The sequence below is a fragment of the Ursus arctos genome, unplaced genomic scaffold, assembly GCF_023065955.2.
Source record: "Ursus arctos isolate Adak ecotype North America unplaced genomic scaffold, UrsArc2.0 scaffold_30, whole genome shotgun sequence".
In the NCBI taxonomy this organism is placed as follows: Eukaryota; Metazoa; Chordata; class Mammalia; order Carnivora; family Ursidae; genus Ursus; species Ursus arctos.
In genome coordinates, this window is record NW_026622986.1 from 31,644,226 (window position 1) to 31,665,460 (window position 21,235).

The 21,235-nt window shown below is 42.0% G+C and overlaps 1 protein-coding gene across 1 annotated transcript in view; it reads left to right on the forward strand.

The window, feature by feature from the left end:
• Nucleotides 1–21,235, forward strand: part of GDI2 (GDP dissociation inhibitor 2) — a 33,943-nt gene that overhangs the window by 11,725 nt on the left and 983 nt on the right. The window contains exons 2-10 of the mRNA XM_026478703.4: nt 338–445; nt 2,271–2,370; nt 4,587–4,721; nt 10,685–10,883; nt 11,118–11,249; nt 18,127–18,226; nt 19,420–19,591; nt 20,812–20,956; nt 21,155–21,209. Of these exons, the coding sequence (XP_026334488.1) occupies nt 338–445; nt 2,271–2,370; nt 4,587–4,721; nt 10,685–10,883; nt 11,118–11,249; nt 18,127–18,226; nt 19,420–19,591; nt 20,812–20,956; nt 21,155–21,209 (1,146 nt within the window). The remainder of the gene's footprint in view (nt 1–337; nt 446–2,270; nt 2,371–4,586; nt 4,722–10,684; nt 10,884–11,117; nt 11,250–18,126; nt 18,227–19,419; nt 19,592–20,811; nt 20,957–21,154; nt 21,210–21,235) is intronic.

Below are 21,235 nucleotides of genomic sequence, written 5' to 3' on the forward strand. Positions count from 1 at the left end.
TGCTCTAAGGGTGTTTAATTTCAGGGCTTTTATTTTATTTTTTAAAGATTTATTTATTTGAGAGGGCACGCACACGCATGCCCAAGCCCGGGGGGTGGGGAAGGCATGGGGGTGGGGAGAGAAGACTCCTAGCTGAGTGCGGAGCCTGATGCAGGGCTTGACCCCTGGACCCTGAGATCGCAACTCGAGCCAAAACCAAGAGTCATATGCTCAACTGACTGAGCCATCCAGGTGTGCCTGATGAGGGGCTTTAGAAAAAAAGTATCTGGGGGAAAAAGTATCTGAAACATGTGGTGACACTTCACTTCTTTTGAAGATACTTGTGCTTTCCCTGTAGGAATGTATCCTGTCAGGTATAATGTCAGTGAATGGGAAGAAAGTTCTTCACATGGATAGAAACCCGTACTATGGAGGAGAAAGTGCGTCTATAACACCTCTGGAAGATGTAAGTATTAGAATACATTAGTATGCCTTTCATTCTTTAAACTTTTACTTGTGAATCTCAACTTTACTCTTTATAAGAGGTTTAATTTTGTTTTATTAACTAGATTATCTGTAGCATCCTATTTTTCCGGGGACTGTTAGTTTTAGGGCTTGTTAAGTTGCGACCTTACTGCCATCTGGAGCAGTTCGCTGTTCCGTCTTGAAGTGCAAGTTCTCGTGCGGGGTCTGATACATGCCGCGCACAGGGCCGTGCTCTCCGCCTGGCTTTATGTATTCCTCCAGTTACTCAAGGAGAGATTTTTATCCCCCTCTTTCCGATGACAAAGTAGTCTGTGTTACTAAAATCAGAGGATTGTGAGCCTGGATCGTCAGACTCCAGAGCTTCGGTTCTTTTTGCTCTACTCCCCTGCCTCCGACCTTTTTAGACTGTGGGCACATGAGGCATTTCCAAAGTGTGTTTAGCCGAACGTTCCTCCGGGAGGTCTGTTGAGCATCCACACGCGTGGAGACGAGCTGTACCGTGTTGTATCAGAGACACGGGTGTCATCAGTTACTGTCAGTCATGACTGATGAAGTAGACTTCATATTCTTATCAAAATTGTTTTCTCTGTGCAGGCCTACAGAAAAGTTGAAAGAATAATACCAGTGAATCAACCTTCCATCTGGATTTAGCCATTAACATTTTGCAATATTTGCTTTATGTCTTTTTTTGTTACTGGTGTGCATCCTTGAAAGTAATAGACATCATGTTATTTGACCTAAATATTTCAGCATTTACTCGCTAAGAATAACATTCTCCTACATGATCATAATATCGTTCGTTATCACATTTAAGGAAATTAGCAGTAATACCCAGATGACAGTCAAATTTCCCAGTGACGCCAAGAATGTCTTACATTGCGTGTGGTGGCAGTGTTTTCTTTTTTTAACTACTTTAAACATTGCCTTTGGTCTTGTTTCTCTTTATTCTCTTAATCTACAGAAATCTCCCCACTTTTTTTTCCTTTTGAAAAGTCCACACTAGCTTAGTTGTATATCACATCAGGAGCATAGAATGTCTAGACTCCCGCACTCTTCTGATGCCCACTTTCACCTGAGTTAAGGCGATGACCACCAGATCTCTTCATTGTTAGTAATCTGTAGAGCAATATGTTGGCATCATTCCTTCTACCCTGAGTACATTCGTTAATCTTCAGTAAGATGAGCAAGCTGTCTCCCCCGCCCCCACCCCCTTGAATATACTCAAGGACTTGGGGATATTTTTTTTTAGTAAATACACCACCTTTGCTTATTCACTTCCACATTAGCAACAAAATGAATATTCCCAAATTTTAGACCATAAGCTTCTTTTTATCTAGAGCTCCTACTCAACTCACATAAGTTATAAATTAGCTGGAACTAACTTTTTAAATTTGAAGAATCCAGAATTTATTTTTGACTCCTTACATAACTACAGAAGCAAAATTAAACCTTTTTTTAGCTTTTTATTCAGGAGAGAATGAGTTTAAATGATTTCTACAATGATGTGTCTGCATAGCTAGTGTGTCATTGACAAATTGTTTTGTATTTGTGCTGTTCTGTTAGTAAAAAAATACCTCTGTAATACTTATTTTAGAATTCATTAGTTTAGTAGTATATTTAACTTAGAGTTGTATTGGAATTTCTCTAAAAGTTTTATCTGATGAAAAGTGAAATGCTGTTGTTACACCTTATGTCACTGTTGGTGGTCGGTTATTATACCAAAACCAGGTTGTGGAAGAATAGTTGCATAGCATAATGAAGAGCAAATTTTGTTACATTATGGGTAATTTTTGTTTTGGTTTTAGTTATACAAAAGATTTAAAATACCAGGAGCACCACCAGCATCGATGGGGAGAGGAAGAGACTGGAACGTGGACTTAATCCCTAAATTCCTCATGGCCAATGGTAAAGCATTCTGACATTTATGGCGGTACATGACTCCGATTTAAAAGTAGACTCTAGCTCTTGACAGAGCGTATTAATCCTCGCATGTGAAAGTAGACTTTGTCGATGGCAGCAGTTTGGTGAGTAGACTGTGGGCCATTAGAGGTGTCTGGAGTTTATAAGAGTGGAGGAGGGGGTGACTCCTTCCTGATTGGTTTTGGAGACACAAAGTTAGGACATGGCGCAGTGTATATGAAAACCGAAGTGTCTATAGCGCCCCTTCATTTCAATTTTTGTCACTCTGTCATACCTAAAGGCAAGATAATGGATTGATTATTTATTTAAGTTGACTCCACGCTCAACATGGGGCTTGAACTCATGACCCCAAGATCAAGAGTCGTATGCTGTACCCATGGAGCCAGCCAGGCGCCCCCATGGATTTTTTTAAAAGTATTTGTTAGACAGTGAAATGGTTTCTAGATGTTTATTGCCTTTCATATTGGTCGGCCTTAGGCTTTATACATTTTTCTTTTGAGGTTTTTCAATTTTTCCTTGTCGATGTGAAGGAGCTCTTTATAAAGACCATGGAATAAATAATCCTAACGTAATCGAAGGTATTTTTTCCAGTCTGTGATTGGCTTTCTATATAGCCGCGTTGTATTTTTCTTTCGCACATGAGCTTTTACTTTTCATGTAGCTATACAGATTGATTTTTTTTCTTCTTTTTATTATTTTTGATTTGGAAGGGTATGCTTAAAATTTTTCTCTTTACCTCAAGGTTATAAAAATATTAAATATTTGCTATTAATGGTTTTATAGTTTAATTTTTTCGTTGTAAAAATAAATTCACCTATTTTACTTTGTAAGTTAATTTCTTATCCTGTTTGATAACTTTACTTTAGATTTTTCTGGTTTTTTTGTGTTGTTGTTTTTTAAGTAATGTTTGCACCCAACATGGGGCTCAAACTCAGGACCCTGAGATTGAGAGTCACAGCTCTTTCAGCTGAGCCAGCTAGGTGCTCCCTCTGTTAACCTGTTTGAGAAGTAGAGATTGAGATTTATTTTTTCAAAGTGGTTAATCAGTTGTCCCTCAACACCATTTATCTTTTCCACTTTGATTGAACTTTTATAATATATTAAGTTCTTAGACATGGGTCTTTTCCCCCCTAATTTGTGGATTAATCGGTATACCTGTACAATTTACTTTAACGCCTGGCTGCATAAAGCTCTCTTCATTACTTTATTTTTTTTCAAAAAAAATTTTTAAGTGGTGCCTGGGTGGCTCAGTCGATTAAATGTCTGACTGCAGCTCAGGTCATGATCTCAGGGTCCTGGGACCCAGTCCCATGAGCTTAGCGGGGAGTCTGCTTGTCCTCTCTGCTCTGCCCCACTCGCTTGTGCATGCACTCTCTCACTCTCAAATAAAATTTTTAAAAATATATTTTTTATTTTGATTGTCCTAGTGTTTCCTTTCACATGAGCTTTAAAATAATTTTGTTTCTCGAAAAGTTCGCTATTTTTAGCATACCAGATTTCTTTGGTTTATAGACAGGTAATATTTTTAATTGTATGCCTGGTTTTATTCTTTATCTGAAATTAATGTTCATTTTATTTTTTGTTTATTTTTTTAAAGATTTATTTATTTATTTTAGAGGGGGAGAGGGAAAGAGAGAATCCGAAGCAGGCTCGATGCTCAGCCTGGGGCCTGGGGCAGGGCTTGAACTCGACTCTGAAATCATGATCTGAGCTGAAATTAAGAGTCGGATGCTCAATTGACTGAGCCACCCAGGCGCCCCTGAAATTAATATTCATTTTAATTAGTACAGATTGAATAATATAAACTGAATAGCACAAATTGGTGAAAATTTTTTCCTGTTAGTTGCCTCTCTTTATAATAGGAACTTAAAGGAAACTCAAACCCATTTGCAATAGTACTATAACTCTAAACTTCACACCTGTAATAATTATTAATACAGGTTTTACAAAAGCAAGTTGATAAAGTTATTAATCTTGAAGTTGTAACATTAAAAAAATACTATGCTGAGCAATAGGTGTGCATTCTGTTTGTCCCATTTAGAACATGGCATTCGAGACCTTTTTTGGTAGGGGTTGTTGGACAATGTTAGAAAAAACTAGGATAGCCATTAGTATAAGCCACAATAAATGTACTTTTATTTCTGCTGGTTTTTGAAGGTAGTAAGGCTTAAGTTACAGTTTGAACTGTGGGACTTTTTTAGGTCAGCTGGTTAAGATGCTGCTTTATACAGAGGTTACTCGCTATCTGGATTTCAAAGTGACTGAAGGGAGCTTTGTCTATAAGGGAGGAAAAATCTACAAGGTTCCTTCCACTGAAGCAGAAGCCCTGGCATCTAGTAAGTAATTTTATTTTATTTTCTCAGAACATTGAGATTTTATAATGGAAAGGAATCTTAGAAATCACATTTAATGTCCCTCGTTCTGACAGCCATCTGTCCACTCATCCAGTCAATAATATTTATTGAATGTCTGTTCCTTGCCTGACACCGTTCTGGGCAGTTGAGAGGACGTCATTGAAGAGAATGTTCAAAAACCCCCACCTCTGAAGCTCAGAGAGGGTTTAAGTGACTTATCTCTGTCTCATGGAACTTGGTGCTGGGGTGGGTCAGCTAGTGCTCTTTCATACTAATAATAATTCATAAGAGCTGTTTTTTTGGGTGTTTCCTGTGTGCTAGGCTCTGTGTGAAATGCTTCACATTCATTTTCTTATTTGACTTTTGAATCACCTGTATGGGTAGGGTTTCCATTTTATAGATGAGGGAACTCAGGCCTGAAGTCATGTAGGTAAGTGGCGAGATTAGAGTAGAAACTCTGGTAGTATTACTCCAGCGCCTGTGTACTGAGCTGACCGCTTACGCCTCATTGTCCAACCTGCCAAAGAGAACTTTGTTCTGGTGAAACATCCTCTAATTGATGCTGTTGTCATTCTCTGAAATCTCTGTTTTTAGGAATTTCCGGTGAGTATGGAGTGATTGTATTCTGTGCCCAAAATTATTTCCTCTCTTGGCTCAACCAAAGATTCCTGGTTAACATTTTCTTTTCTTTTTTTTTTTAAGATTTTATTTATTTATTTGACAGAGAGAGACAGCCAGCGAGAGAGGGAACACAAGCAGGGGGAGTGGGAGAGGAAGAAGCAGGCTCCCAGTGGAGGAGTCTGATGGGGGGCTCGATCCCCGAACGCCGGGATCACGCCCTGAGCCGAAGGCAGACGCTTAACGCCTGAGCCACCCAGGCGCCCCAACATTTTCTATTCCTACCTCTTTTCAATAGCAAACATCCCTAAAAAAGACCTTCTGTCCTTGAAGGTGTTGGAGTTGTTGCGCAGAGCAGTTTGGGAAAGGATGAATTTGGATGGCTAATGGGTGGATGAGTTACTATAGTAAGTGCTCGAGGAGTTTAGGGCGGGGAGCCGTTTGGATCGAGAGAAGAGAAGTGCCAGTAAATTCTCAGGGATTATTTTGGCCTGAGTGTGGGGAAAGTTCTCTCACCTAAAAACCTAATTTGAATTACTTTGGCAGCTTCTCTAACTCCATTTATTTCCTTCTTGCTATCAGGGGAGAAGATGTTGAAAGGCACTCTAGCCAGAAAGTGAAAAATCAGCCCGGAGATTTGTGGCTAAATTAGGATTGACAGCGGGAGAGGGAAAGAAATGGCTCCTACTTAAATTGAGGGAGTTAGTGGTATAATCATGGGTTAGAAATTAGTTTAAATGACAGTGTAAGTTTTATTCAAATGAAGTATTTTCATAGAAATAAGAGTTCAACAGTTTGGAGAGAATCTTGCAACAAAGTTTGTGTTCTGAGCTTTTATTCTCTCTTTGAGCTCTTACCTGTGTTAACAGCTTCACTCTCCTCCGTTAAACAAATATTGAAGGATTTACCTTGTAGCAGTTGTATTTTTCCTTTTTCTGGTTTAATTTTTTAAATATGTAAAACATTTACATGACTCGAAAATCAACGTTATACGACAAGAATTTAGAGTCTTGTCCTTATTCTGTTGTCTTCTAGTCCTTCCACTTGATTGTTTTCGTTTCTGGTTGATCCTTCTTAATGTCTCTTTTTCCAAAAATAAAGCAAGTATGTTTATGTATCTGTTTTTATGATTAGGCTTCTTGAGGTTTAATTTATATACAGTAGCGTTTACCTGTTCTTAGTGTACAGTTGTGGGAATTTTTTGCCAGATCCCTACTTTCTCAGCAACTGTTTTTCTGTTAATGAGTAGGATCTTGAAGTCAGAACGGCAGGCAGGAAAATCCTTGGTAGAATGAACGGGATAAGGATAGGTGGAGAAGTGGAGAAGCTCAGGAGGATGACCAAGAATAATTATTGTATAATTTTAAGAATAGCTAACGTGTTTTGGACATCACGTACAGACGTGTGTGTACTAAGGACTTCATGGGTATTCTTTACCCTTTGCTGTCACCCTGAGATGTGGGTACTAGTATCTTTAGTTTACAGATGGGAAAACTGAGGTATACAAGTGTTAAAGAAAAGCCCAAAGTAGCAAAGCTCATGACTGATAGAACTGGTTTGAGGCCAGATTTGTTTGACTCTAAAACCCCATACTGGTAACCTCTTAATATATAGTTTAAAATTACAGATTTTTAAAAGCCAATATTTTAACAACTATCCTCTGCTTTCTAGTTTTTCCATTTTTTTTTTTTTGTTGTTTTTGTTTTGTTTTGTTTTTTAATACTGAACCTTTCTGGTTTCCATCGCAGAGTTATTTCTCACATCATACGCCACTTTTTGCTGCTTTTCTCCGGGAGTTCTGATTTGTCGGGATTATCCAAGTTTAGTAAGGTGGGAGCCAGCAGACCGAGAACTCCGTATTGTCAGCTCACGCGGGGTCAGTGAGACTAGTGCTTGGCTAGGACAGTGCATTTCTGTCCGTGTGGCCTGAGTGCACACTGGCGTGTTCAGGAGCCGCACTCACGGTTGGTTCTCGTGGCGGTTCACGTGACGCCTCAAGGTTCCAGGAAGTAGTTGCTGATTGGCCAAGCATTATTTTAATCAAATCAGTGAGAAGTATCTTTGACCTCTAAAGTCATGTTGAATGTAGATCTGTTCAGAAATGTTCCGAGAAGTTTTCATGAATGGCTTTGACATGTGTCCAGCAAAATCTTCTGTCTGAATTTAAACCTCCAGCTCGTGTATTTGTTCTCACTCTTCACTGCTGTGAGTCCTCTGTTGATGCCGAGTCACCTTTCCCATGACAGAGTGAGTGACCCCCCAGGCCGTGGCGGCCTGAAGCAGCCGGAATTAGGTCAGGCCCACCGGCACTGTACTTCAGGACAGTTCTTTGGACACTGATTTCCACTCTCACTTTTTTTAAAAATTCTGTGGTCAAATTTCTTGTTTTAATTGAAGTATGGTTGGCACACGATGTTATATTAGTTTCGGGTGTACAACATGGTGATTCAGCCAGTCTCTGCCCTGCTCGCTGCCAGGTGAGCTGCCATCTGTCACCACACGGCGCTGCTACGGGACCTTGATATGTTCCCTGTGCCAACCTTTCATCCCTGTGACGTATTCATGCCGTAACCGGAAGCCTGGACCTCCCGCTCCCCTTCCCCATTTTGCCCAGCCTCCCATCCCTCCACCCCTGACATCTGTCAGTTTGTTTTCTGTATTTATGGGTCTGTTTCTGCTTTTGTAAGTTTGTTTATTCATTTATTCTGTTTTTATATTCTACCTGCAAGTGAAATCATACAGTATTTTTTTTCTTATTTCACTTTGCAAAATACCGTCTAGGTCCATCCTTGTTGTCACAAATGGCAGGGTCTCATTGCAGTTTTGATTTGCATTCCCTGATGATGAGTGATTTGGGGCATCTTCTCTTGTGTCTGTTTGTCCTCTGAAATAGAACTAGAAAAAGTTCTATTCAGATCCTCTGCCCATTTTTTTTTATCAGTTTATTACTATTTCTCTCTCTCTCTCTCTTTTTTTTTTTTTTGATGTTGCGTCGTGTGAGTTAAGTTCTTTATGTGTTTTGGATTTAGCCCCTTGTCAGATGTATCATTTGCAGATATTTTCTCCCATTCCATAGGCTGCCTTTTTGTTTCATTGATGGTTTCCTCTCCTGGGAAAAAACTTTATTTTGGTGTAGTCCGACATGTAGAAGACTGTTGCTGTGGCCGATGTCAGAAGTCACTGCCTGTCTTTTCTTCTAGGTGTTTTATGATTTCCTGTCTCACATTTAGATCTTTAATCCGTTGGCAGTTTATTTGTGTGTGGTGTGCATGTGGACGTCCAGTTCTCCCAGCACCATCTGTTGAAGAGGCTGTCTTTCCCCCCCGGAACCCTTGCCTCCTTTGTCGGAGATTAGTTGCTCATACAGGTGTGGCTTTATTTCGGGGCTCTCCTGATGCACTGATCTGTGGGTCTCTCTTTGTGCCAGTACCAGACTGTGTTGATCATTACAGATTTGTTGTAAATCTCGAAATCTGGGATTGTGATACTGTCGGCTTTATTCTTCTTTCTCAAGATTGCTCTGGCTATTCAGGGTCTTCGTGGTTTGTACAAATTTTAGTAGTAGTCTAGTTGTGTGAAAAATGCTGGTGGTGTTTTGAAAGGGATCGTGTTCAGTTTGTAGACTGCTTTGGGTAAGTATGGACTTTTAAGAGTATTCTTCCAATTCTCCGTGGTCAGATCTTATACCTGTAGAAAGCTTTCATTTATTCTCTTCATGAAACCGCTCTGGATTTTGTAACTTAATGTTTTAAATGTCTTGACCTAAGGTTTGTTTGTTTTTTTTCTTTGTAAATAAACCTAAGTGTGCAAGTGAATGAAGTGAAACATTTGAAATGATGTTAAGATACTACTCAGGAAACAGTAATTCGGAAAAAAGATTTTTTCTAACCCTTTTATCATATAGTTGAACATTTTTCTTCCTATGTTGTGTATCTAATATGTGGATAATTTGACTTATATTTGCTTGCATCAGTCACTGTGTGAATTGAATATGGAGCACATGTTTTGTGCCATGTTCTCTTCTAGGTTTGGGGTAGGCTGGGTTCAACAGAAGGGGAAAGTAAACAAAAAATGCTTTCTGTTCTTGAGCTTAAATTAGTGGGATTTAGGCTATAAATAAGGACGAGTATATCACATGGTGATAATGTTGTGCGGACAGATGAAGGGAGGTGGGAGGCACAGTTTTAAGTAGGGTGATCAGAGAAGGCATCAGACAGTTGAAAACTGAACTGTATATTAGCCGTCTTATTTTTACCCCTGACCACTAAACGTAAGTTGGGGCTCGTGTGGTCATAGAATATCTTTCTTTAGCCTTGTACCATTACTATGTATGCATTCTGTCCTTTTTTTTTTTTTTTTAATTTTCAAAAAATCATTCATTCATTGACTGATTCATTTAAAGTAAGCTCCATGCCCAGTGTGGGGCTTGGACTCCAGCCCTGAGATCGAGAGGGCCATGCTCTACTGACTCTGTCAGCCAGCTGCCCCGTCCCATTTTTTTAAAGCTGGCTTGCAAATATAATCTAAACATGTTAAGTGCAGTCAGCCGTCATGAATGGCCTCATGATCATTTTAATTTTCAGTTTCGTTGATTTCAGCTATAGTCTTGGGGGCAATAATATTAAAAAATATCAAAACATGACACCGTTTCGTGAGAGTTTGTTGTTTTTAAAGTAGTCCGTAGTTAGGAAAGGGGACTAGCGAAGGAGATAAAGCCAGAACACCTTTGCCTTGGCCTCGTCTGCCGGCAGCTGTATACTCAGGTAGGGCTGCTGACTGGTAAGAGAGCTCAGGGTTTGTAAAGTAGTTTATACCTGTATCTTCAGCCTTGCTTTTAGTATAAAAAGTGGTAAACTGATTAGGACTTTATTAAAGCAAGTGGCAGCATAATCATCTCTCCTGTGAAATGCTGGAGTGAATGTTAGCACACAGAAAAAGGGGGAGCATTCAGAATTTTAGCCGGTTGGCTGGTTTGGGTCAGAGTTGTCAAAAGAAGAGTGTTCAGGTGCATGCCCTCGTGAATGATAGTTTTTCAAAGTCATATCCACCTTGTACCTAATAAGAGACATAATTAAACTTAGTACAGTTAATTAAGTACTGGTTATAATTACTTGTGATTGTAAAATTGAAGACTTAATAACTGAGCTCTCGTAGGTTCATCTTAAAGCTAGTGGGTGGAAGCCGTCCCATGTAAAAGCTCCTGTCTCGCTTCGCACACGGCGTCAGAGGAGTCCTGCACCGTAATGTGGCACATTTAGACTTGCCTCTCACGCTCTCTTTTCCTCAGTGTCCTAGTGTGAATATTTGCTTTTTGACACATTCTTTAGGTTTAATGGGACTGTTTGAAAAACGTCGCTTCAGAAAATTCCTAGTGTATGTTGCCAACTTTGATGAAAAAGATCCCAGAACTTTTGAGGGCATCGATCCTAAGAAGACCGCAATGCGAGAGGTGTACAAGAAATTTGACTTGGGACAAGATGTCATAGATTTTACCGGCCATGCCCTGGCACTTTACAGAACCGATGAGTAAGTGTTTTGGGTTTTAGATTTATATTTTTCTTGGAACTGTCACTGAATTTCTCAGTTCTCCAAAATGGAAAGTCTAACAAAACAAGGACATAAGCATGTTATATTATGAAAGGTTCCAGCTGTAAATTAGTGTTAGAATCTTTTAGGTAAAATACGAAAGTAGTGAAATAAAATCATTTCAGAAAAACATTTTAAATATTTATTTTCTGATATTTATTTTCTTTATTTTAGCTATTTAGATCAGCCATGTTGTGAAACCATTAATAGGATTAAACTTTACAGTGAGTCTCTGGCAAGATATGGCAAAAGCCCGTACCTTTACCCACTCTACGGCCTCGGAGAGCTGCCACAGGGATTTGCAAGGTCAGTGTCCATCGCTAACCTGGTCCCCTCTTCAGCGGAAGGACAGGATGCCTGCTTGGGGATGATGAGAGGTCTGTGAGCTCTGAGGTGCTTTTCTTTTTATTGAAATAAACTTTATATAAAATGAAACCACAGATCCACAGTAAAAAATTCAGTGTGATGAGTGTACAGACCTGTGTATCTAACACTCCAGTCAAGAGAGGAAGCCGTTTTGTCCGGGAAGCTCCCTGGTGTCACCTCACGACCGCCCCCCACCCCCGCAGCAGCTCCTCTGTGACTCCTTTCACGGTAGAGTCCTCGTGCCTGTCGCGGAAGGTCACGCAAAGGCAGTGATATGATACGGACTCATTTGTGTCTGGCTTTTGTTTAACAATATATTTGAGATCCGTTTATGTGGCTGCATGTACTGTGGTTCATTTAAAAAATATTGAGTGGGTTTCCCTTCGCAAATCGACCACATTTTCGTGTGGATGGACGTCTGGGTGGTTTTCAGGTTGGGGGTTTTCGGAGTGAAATACTCTGGACTTGGGTGTAGAAGTCTCTGCGGACGTGGGTTGTCGTGTCTCATCGGCCAACGTGCGGGAGTGGAGCTCGGCCGAGACGGAGCGCGGAGGCGTGAGCGCGGGAGACCCCGCCGGGCAGCCGTGCAGCGCGCTGTGCCGCCTGCCGCCGCACCGCCCGCCCGGGGTCCGTGCCGCCCGCCCGGGGTCCGTGCCGCCCCCCTGCCTAGTCAGCAGCTAGTGCTGTCCGTCCGCCTGACTTGAATCACCCGAGTAGCTGTGACACTCTCATCCTGGCTTGAACGCGCATTTCCCGAGAACTCGTGTCGATCTCCTTTTCGGGAGCTTTTTGGCCATTTGTATAATTTTGTGATCGTTGATGTCTTTTGCACGTTTTTAAAGATTGGGCTGTGTTTTTTGGTTGTGATTTGTAGGAGGTCTTGAAGTCTGGCGGCAGGTCTTTGGTCAGATATGTGTATTATAAATGTTTTCTCCCAGCGTGAGCCTTGTCTTCTGTTCAGTGGAAGTTGTAAATTTTGATAATATATCAAGTTTTTTAGTTATACTTAGTGCTTATTGGGTCCTGTCTGAGAAAGTGTCACATACCTCAAGAGCACAAAGATTGTCTCTGGTGTCTTTTTCTAGAAACTTCACAGTTTGGGCTTTGTGTTTAAATTTATAATTCATTGTGAAATAATGTTGGTGTGTGGGGTGAGGTAGGGCTTGAAGTTCATTTTTTTTCTGTACCCGTATTTAGTTCTTCCGGCACCATTGCTGAAAAAACTTTCTTTTCCAGTTGTGTTGGTGCCTTTGTGGCAAATCAGTTGGCCGTAGATCATATCTGTTTTGTTCCATTCGTTTTTATTTTTTCTTACACCATTACCGTAGCATCCTGATTTTTCTAGTTTTTCTTTCTAAAAGACTTTTTAAAAGTTTTTTTTTTTTTTTAAATATTTTATTTATTTATTTGAGAAAGGGAGCACGAGCCAGGGGGGAGGGTGTGGGGAGCGGAGGGAGAGGGAGAAGCAGGTTCCCCCACCGAGCAGAGAGCCCGATGCGGGGCTCGATCCCAGGACCCCGGGATCATGACCTGAGCTGAAGGCAGACGCTTAACGGACTGAGCCACTCAGGTGTCCCTTGAAGACTTTTTAATTTTTAAGTAATTTCTACATCCAGCATGGAGCTCAGACCCCAGACCCACAGATCAAGAGTCGTGTGCTGCACTGACGGAGCCAGTCAGGTGCCCTCTGATTCTAGTCTAGTTTTACATTAAGTCTTGAAATCAAGTAGTGAACGTCAGCTCCAATTTTGTTCTTTTTCCAAAGTTGTTCTGGCCCTTCTAGGTCCTTTGCATTTCCATATACATTTTAGAACAGCTTGTCAATTTCTAGGGAAAAAATGCTGGGATTTTGATTGGGATTGAGTATAAATGTACAGATCAGCTTGGAGGAGAAGTATCTTAATAATAGTTTTCTGACCCAGGAGCCTGCTGCTCTCCCTGTGGACTTAGGTGTTCTTTGTCTGAGTGTTTGGAAGCTTCCAATGGAGGGCTCTAGCACCTAGTTCACGTTTATTCACAAGTATTTTATGTTATTAGATGCTGCTGTTAATGAAACTGTCTCAGTTTTATTATAAAGTTGTTTGCTGTTGAGAGTGGACATTCCTGCTTTATTACTAAACGTTTTTTATAGAGTTTTTGTGGATGGCTTTGTTGGAATGAATTCCTTCTTATTCTTGCTTTGCTGGGAGTTTTCTTATTAATGGGTATTGACACTGAGTTAATAATGCAGATTGTCTTCTCTATGCTATTACTATGGTGAACTAGATAGATTTTTGGATAGTAAACTGGCCTTGCATTCCCAGGGTCAACAACACTTATTCATGATGTATTTTCCTTTTAATTTAGTGTTGGATATACTTTGCATGCATGTGTGTATGTGTACGTGTGTACACACACAAATTAGAAATCAGGCTACTCAGATGTCCCATTTATTTCACTGTTGTGTTTTACAAGAAATTTGACCATTTCACATAAGTTCTTGAATTTTCTGATAATCAAGTTGTCTATAATATATATATATATTTTAATGATTTTATTTATTTGAAAGAGCAGACAGGCAGGGGGGAGGGGCAGAGGGAGAAACAGACTCCCCACTGAGCAGGGAGCCTGATGCAGGGCTCCATCCTAGGACTCTGGGATCATGACCTGAGCCGAAGGCAGATGCTTAACCGACTGAGCACCCCGTAATACTTTTTTTTTTTATTATCCTTTCAGTGTCTGGGATCTGTAGTGAAGTTCCCACCTTCATTGTTGCGATTGGTCATTCATATTATCTCCTTTTTTGGTAGGATTTTATCAATTTTATTAATCTTTTCTAAGTACCAGATTCTTAGTTTTATTTATTTTCTCCGTAGCTTATTTTCTATTTTATTGGTTTTGTTCTTTCTTAATTTCTTCTCCCTACATGGGTTTACCTTTCTTCTAGCTTTCTAACGTTGAAACAGATCATTGATTTTACTTTCTAACATGAGGATTTAAGAGGTTTAAAATTTCTCTCTAAATATGTATCATTCACTGTGGCACCCTGTCTCCTGTTTTTTTTTCCTTATTTTTTTTTTTTTTTTAAAGATTTTATTTATTTGACAGAGATAGAGACAGCCAGCGAGAGAGGGAACACAAGCAAGGGGAGTGGGAGAGGAAGAAGCAGGCTCATAGCGGAGGAGCCCGATGTGGGGCTCGATCCCATAACGCCGGGATCACGCCCTGAGCCGAAGGCAGACGCTTAACCGCTGTGCCACCCAGGCGCCCCTTTTTTTCCTTCTTTAATCCTTGCGCTGGGTCGTTCAGTCGATTAAAGCATCTGCCTTCAGCTCGGGTCACGATCCCAGGGTCTTGGGATCGAGTCCCACATTGGGCTCCCTGCTCCATGGGGAGTCTGCCGCTCTGTCCCCCTCTCCCTCTCTCTCTCTGTCTCATGAATAAATAAATTAAAAAAAATAAAATCTTAATCTTTGGGTTTTTTGAAGGTGTAGTGTTCAATTGTTAAACATTTGGACATGTTCCTAAATACCATATTGTTACTGATCTCTAATTAAATTCCATGAGGATCAGAGAACAAACTTGTAAGATTTTAATCTTTGAAATTAAGGCGTAATTTATGGTCACATTTATTTTTTATTTTTTTTTAAAGATTATTTTAGAGAACGTGCACAGAGGTGGGAGGGGAGGGGCAGAAATGGGTAGGAGGGTCCTACCCCTCCTACCTCCCATGGAGCCCACCACAGGGCTCCATCTCAGGACCCTGAGATCACAACCTGAGCGAAAACCAAGAGTCAGAAACTTAACGAGCTGAGCCACCCAGGGGCCCCCTAGTTTATGGTCGAATCAGTGGTCTGCTGCAGTGAATGAGTCTGCCCTTGCGGGGAGCATACGTCCTGCTGTGTTGGGTGCCGCGCTCTAGAAGGGGAGCGATAGGGTCGTTCACATGTGTTCGTACTGATTCTTCCCCAGTTCTGTTCCTGAGGGAGGGTCTTCCACCCAGAGTGTGGGTGTACTGGTTTCTCAATGTAGTCCTGTCAGTTTGTACTTCATACGTTTAAAGCTCTTCTACCAGGTGATACTCCTTTCCACTTTCCTTGTTTGATATTAAATACAGCCGTATCAGGGGCGCCTGGGTGGCACAGCGGTTGGGCGTCTGCCTTCGGCTCAGGGCGTGATCCCGGCGATCTGGGGTCGAGCCCCACATCAGGCTCTTCTGCTGTGAGCCTGCTTCTTCCTCTCCCACTCCCCCTGCTTGTGTTCCCTCTCTCGCTGGCTGTCTCTATCTCTGTTGAATAAATAAAATCTTAAAAAAAATAAATAAAAAAAAAAAAATAAATAAATACAGCCGTATCAGCTTGCTTACTCTTTTTGTATTTTTTTCCCATTCTTTTATTTTCAAACACTTGTCTTTATATTTAAATGAGTTTCTTGTAGACAAAAATATAGTTGAATATTGCTTTTTTATCCAGTGTGACAACTTTGGCCTGTAATGGGATTGCTTAACTCAGATATATTTAGTATAATTATTGATATGGTTGGGATAAGATTTTTTGTCTTGTTTGTTTTCTCCCCTCCCCCCCTTCTGTTTCTCTTCCCCTTCTGTTCCTGTTTTCTCTTTTCGGATTAATCAGATATTTTTTTTTATAATTCCAGACTAATTCCTCTAGTGGCTTTGTAGCCATGCCTTTTTATTTTTAAATTTTTAGTGCTCTGCAGATTATAGTATGCACCCTTTATCAGTTCATTTGGAGTTAATACTGTGCTAAGTACTTGACATAAAACATGAGCACTCTGCAACATTCTTGATGTTTCTCACTCTCCTTTGTGCGGTTGTTGCCTGTGTGTCACGTCTGCGGACTTTAATCAGTCCCACAATGCCGTGCTACGGTTTCTGCACTGCACGTCAGTTTAAAGAAATGAAGAGAAGGAAAAGTAACCGTTTTCGCACATTACCATGTTTGTTGCTTTTCTTTCTTGTAGACCCTTGTTTCTGTCTGGTGACATTTCTCTGTAGCTCTCCCGTGGCGTTCTTGTAGTTCTAGGTCTGCTGGCGACGAGTTCTGTCCCTTTCATTTTTGAAGGACTTTTGTTGGCTTGAGATTTTTCATTCAGCACTTTCCAGCTGCTGTTCCCTCACTTGTGTCTGCTTTGCTTCTGGTGAGAAGTGAGCTGTCACTGCCGTCAGTAGCCGTTCCTGTGTATGGAGTGGGTATTTTTTTCCCCTCTGGCTGCTTTCAAGATTCTCTTTGGTTTTGGACAGTCTCGCTAGGGTTTGCCTCAGTGTGGTTTTGCTTGGGCTTTGCTGAACTGCTTGGATGTGTAAGTTAATTGTTTATGTCAAATTGGGAATTTTAAAATCATTATCCTCTTAAGATGTTTCACCCATTTTCTCTGTCTTCTCCCTCTGGGACGATTCGGTGCACGGTGGGCACTGGCTATTATCCCATAGTCACTGAGGCTTTTTTTTTTTTTTTTTTTTTGGTCTTTTGGTCTCTCCATGCTTCATATTGGATAATGCCTATTGATTTGTCTTCAAGTTCATGGACTCCTTTTTCTATTTCCAAAAGGCTATACATCCCATTCAGTGAGTTTTAACTTTTTTTTTTCTGGTACTGTACTTTGTACATGTAGAACTTCCAGTTTTTTTAACACAGTTTTTTGTGAGATTCTGTTTTCTCATTTTGACCCCACTGAATATCTTTCTAATAATATGTTCTTAAACGTCTGTGTTTGAACGAGAGTGTCCTCGAATACATCTGTGATAGCTGCCGTTAGCCCCTGCGTATTGTAACATCGGTAATCTGGGCACCTGTTTGTATCGATTGCTTTTCCTGAATCTTTACTTGGAATCACATTTGTTTCTTCACATGCCTAGTAATATTTGACTGTATACAGGACACGTTTATTGGTACATTGTAGAGATGCTGGGCTCTTTCTCTGGGGGGTGATTTTTGTTTGAGTCGGCATTGGCCACTCACCTGGAACTTCTGGAGGTTTGACTTTACCCTTTATTGGGCGGGGAGGGCAGTTTTTGTTTCAGCTGAATCCTTAGTCCTAGTCCAACAGGTGTGACGCTCCTGGGGTTTCAGGGGAAGCTCAAGGTGCGTACCAGGCTGCCTAACGTGGCGGTTTCAGACTTCAGACCCGTTTGTCCTTAAGGCCCTCAGCTCTAATCTCTGCTCCGGTCCTGGCACCTTTCAGCTGTTGCTTTTTGCTGGATTCCTTGGAATCTTTCTCAGGTACAAGCCCTTTTGGAGGTAGTTAAGGATTTGAAGAGATTTTATAGATTTGGTGGCTCCCCTTTTTGTAGCATTTCCCCCTACAATTTTCATCTCCTTTGACAGCCCCAGCTTCTGTCCTGTGCCTCCTCGAATCAACAAGACTGCAGGCTTTCTGCTTCTGTTCGAGGGGCTCCTGGTACCAGGACCAGGGAGGGGGGAAGAGCCATACGAGCCACACACACAGCTCACTCCTTCAAGTCTCCTCTCCACTGTCTGTCTGCTTTTAGTCACTGTCCAGGGCCTCCAGATTGGGTATTTTTATTATTCATTCATTTTTTGTAGTTCAGTTTTATTTATATGTGGGAGGATTAGACCAACATAAGCTGTTCAGTGCACTGGTCAGTGCTTTTTTTGGACTTGGTATTCAGAACTGTGAATGTGAGACTTTGTTTCATGGTTTTGACTCTTTTATAATTATAGCTTTAATGACTTTTAAACTAATGGCTTCTGGAAGGAAATTGAGCAACTGTACATTGCCTGTAACTCAAGATCTAAGAAAGACTTTAGTAGTTGACCCAGTTATAAATTATTGTCATCTCAAAAATTTTTTTTAGGCTAAGTGCTATTTATGGAGGTACCTACATGCTCAATAAACCCATTGAAGAAATCATTGTGCAGAATGGAAAAGTGATTGGTGTGAAATCTGAAGGAGAGGTAAGTAGCTTTTACAATTTAAAAAATACTGTGTTCTTGTGAAGAAAATGTTGCCCGATGTCACATGGTATGGGCATCGATGCTGGATTCGAGTGTGGGGTTTGTTTCTGGCAAGTTGGTGTTTGTGATGACTGGGACTAAAGATGCTGAGCTTTATTGAGAAGAAAAACTTACTGCTTTCTGTCGTGTTGATTATTAAGACAGACGCGCATTATGGATGAAGTCTTAGTGGTGCGTATTCTTCAGTTATGTAGTGTGGGTTGGTCCCTCTCTCCCAAATTTTCATTTAAATTTAGCTTTATTTGTACCATTCAGAATTTATTGGTTGAATCTGGGCTTGAATACTGATCATTTTGTTATTTGGGTTTTAGCTGTGGAGCTGGCTAGGTGTTAGTGTTTCTCCAGTCCGAGTGGAATATGTCTGTGTTAACCTTGCGGACGTGCTTCTGCTGAGTCAGTAGGTCTGCGTTTCCTCGCGAGCTCTCGGGCGAGGCTCATGCTGTGGGTCTGCCAACCAGCTCGTTCGTATTTATGAAATAACCGCTCTGGCAGGTAGAACTGCTCAAAAGCTAAGGATGGAAAAGAATTTGGTGTTCCCGATGGCATTCTGTGGGGTAGGTCCACATAATCCACACTCCCTGGTTGTCTCACGAACCCTTAGTACTGTAGATCCTTTGTAACTGCCTTGGGCTCCCAGCAGAATGGGCTTTAGGGAATAGGGACAAACGGGGAGGAGTTCATGTGGCATCTCAGAGTCCTTTTTAGTGCAGTGGCATCTCAGTTTGTTTCCCAGGGCTGCTTCCTCTCAGATCATAGAACATTCACTTCTTACTGGGCACAGTCACATAGGACGATGGCCCTTAAATACAGTCTTTCATTTAATCCTAGCAACAACCGTTCGAGGTTGGGTACGGCCAGGATTGGACACCTGTCTGCCCGATTCTAAAACCTGTAACTTCTACAGACCGTGCACCAGGTTGCCTAATACTTGAAAAGGACTTAGAATTCATGGGTCTGTTGCAGGAGAATTTGTTGGGATTGTTGGCAAAATCAGTTTTAAGTTATCTATAGTTGAGTAATAACTTCCAGTTAACCTGATGAAGGTAACAGAAGGGGACAATGGCATCAGTATTCTATCTAAAAACTTCGTGGACACAGATCATTGTACATGCGACTTAAATGTCTTGGGACAGGTGGCCCGCTGTAAGCAGCTCATCTGCGACCCCAGCTACGTCACAGACCGGGTGGAAAAGGTGGGCCAGGTGATCCGAGTCATCTGCATCCTCAGCCACCCCATCAAGAACACCAGTGACGCCAACTCCTGCCAGATCATCATCCCCCAGAACCAAGTCAACCGGAAGTCAGGTGAGTTTGGAAGATCAGCACATGCTGGAGTTTCGTTAAGAGTTTGCTTTGTGTTCTAGCCCAGATTTTTAATTTTGTTTGCTCTGGTATAGTGAAGAAACTTGAGGTCACCTCTGGGAAACGAGATGGGATGGATTTAGCTCAGACCCTAAATCCTCACTGTGAAAGGCACACGTTCATCCCGGAGCCTCCCTCACCCTCCCGCTGGTCTACCACTTCCGGCCTCTGTTCTCTTGTTCTAGAAAGAGGAAAGAAGAGGCTGGACTAGATGAGTGGTCACGGTGTCTCCTGGCTCGAACACTGTGGCCTGCGGGGGTTTCGTGCTTATTAGGTGACCCAACTCCACTGTGGTTTTGAGCCAGTGACTGTGCTTCTGTGTCATTATTTGTCAAGTTCACACTTACATTTGGGTTTAACAGTGTGCTAGAAAACAGCTTTCTACGCTTAGGATCAGGACTGACTTCTAAAATTGTAATTCCTCATCTTTCTGTGTTGAGCAGTTGTTTTCATCCCCCCCCCTTTCCCCACCATCCTTTCAGGTAGAAGCCTAAATCTTTTATTTATTCAAAATTCAACTTAAAAGGGGTTATCAGCTTTTAAACAGAGCTATCTGTATTTATTTTCCCTGTAAGAAGCCGGAATCACGGAGGCTTAGGACTGCAACAAAGGGGGCGTTCAGGGGTCCCAAGCAGATCCCAGGGTTGAGGAAAGCCTCAGAAGAGAACGGGAGCTCAGTAACGACCCTGCGGTTAGACACGGTGCACTTACCGAGGGGCGTGCGGACAGGCAGAGCCGACGGACTCGTCGGAGTTCGTTATGCTGACTGAAGAACAGCTTATGCTGATCGGCAGTTTTGTTACTAATAAATGAGAATACTTAATAAATCCTTTCTTAGCTGTTGGAAAGCCTTTCTAAATGCAAGGCTTGGAGACGGAGCAGCAGAGCAGGTAATCAGGTTTGTCTGGTGTCTGGGGAGCGGTCACAGAGCCGGGAAAAGAGATCTGTCCGAGTCCAGCAGTTCCGGCTACAGAAACCTGTCGTCTCCAGTGGGCGAGAAGTCGCTGGATACGGGCCTGCCTTACGTAGGACCCTGTCTGCCTCCACGTAGAACTTAAGCTTAGAAGATCGGGGCTATTGCCAGCAATTTTAAGTCGCACCTCGATGAAATCGGGCGGAAGGGTCGTGAGCCCGGGCAGTGAGACGGCCTTGCTCGTTCGCAGATATCTACGTCTGCATGATCTCCTCCGCGCACAACGTGGCCGCGCAAGGGAAGTACATCGCCATCGTCAGCACCACTGTGGAGACCAAGGAGCCGGAGAAAGAAATCAGACCGGCTTTGGAGCTTTTGGAACCAATCGAACAGAAGTGAGTGATGTGCTCGTTTAGATGAGCTCGAGTGCAGGACGCTTTCTGACTCCGAGGCGGGGTGAGCCCCGGGAGCCGCCGGTGGTCGCCGTGCGGGCGTCGCGCCTGCCGGTCTCACGCGGCGGGTTTGGAATTGCGGGCGAAGCTGAGTGTGGGCTCGGGTGCGCTCATCCGCTTTCTCATTCTTTTTCCCTCCAGATTCGTTAGCATCAGTGACCTGCTCGTACCGAAAGACCTGGGAACAGAAAGCCAGGTGAGCGTGGCGGTCTGAGGAGGGCA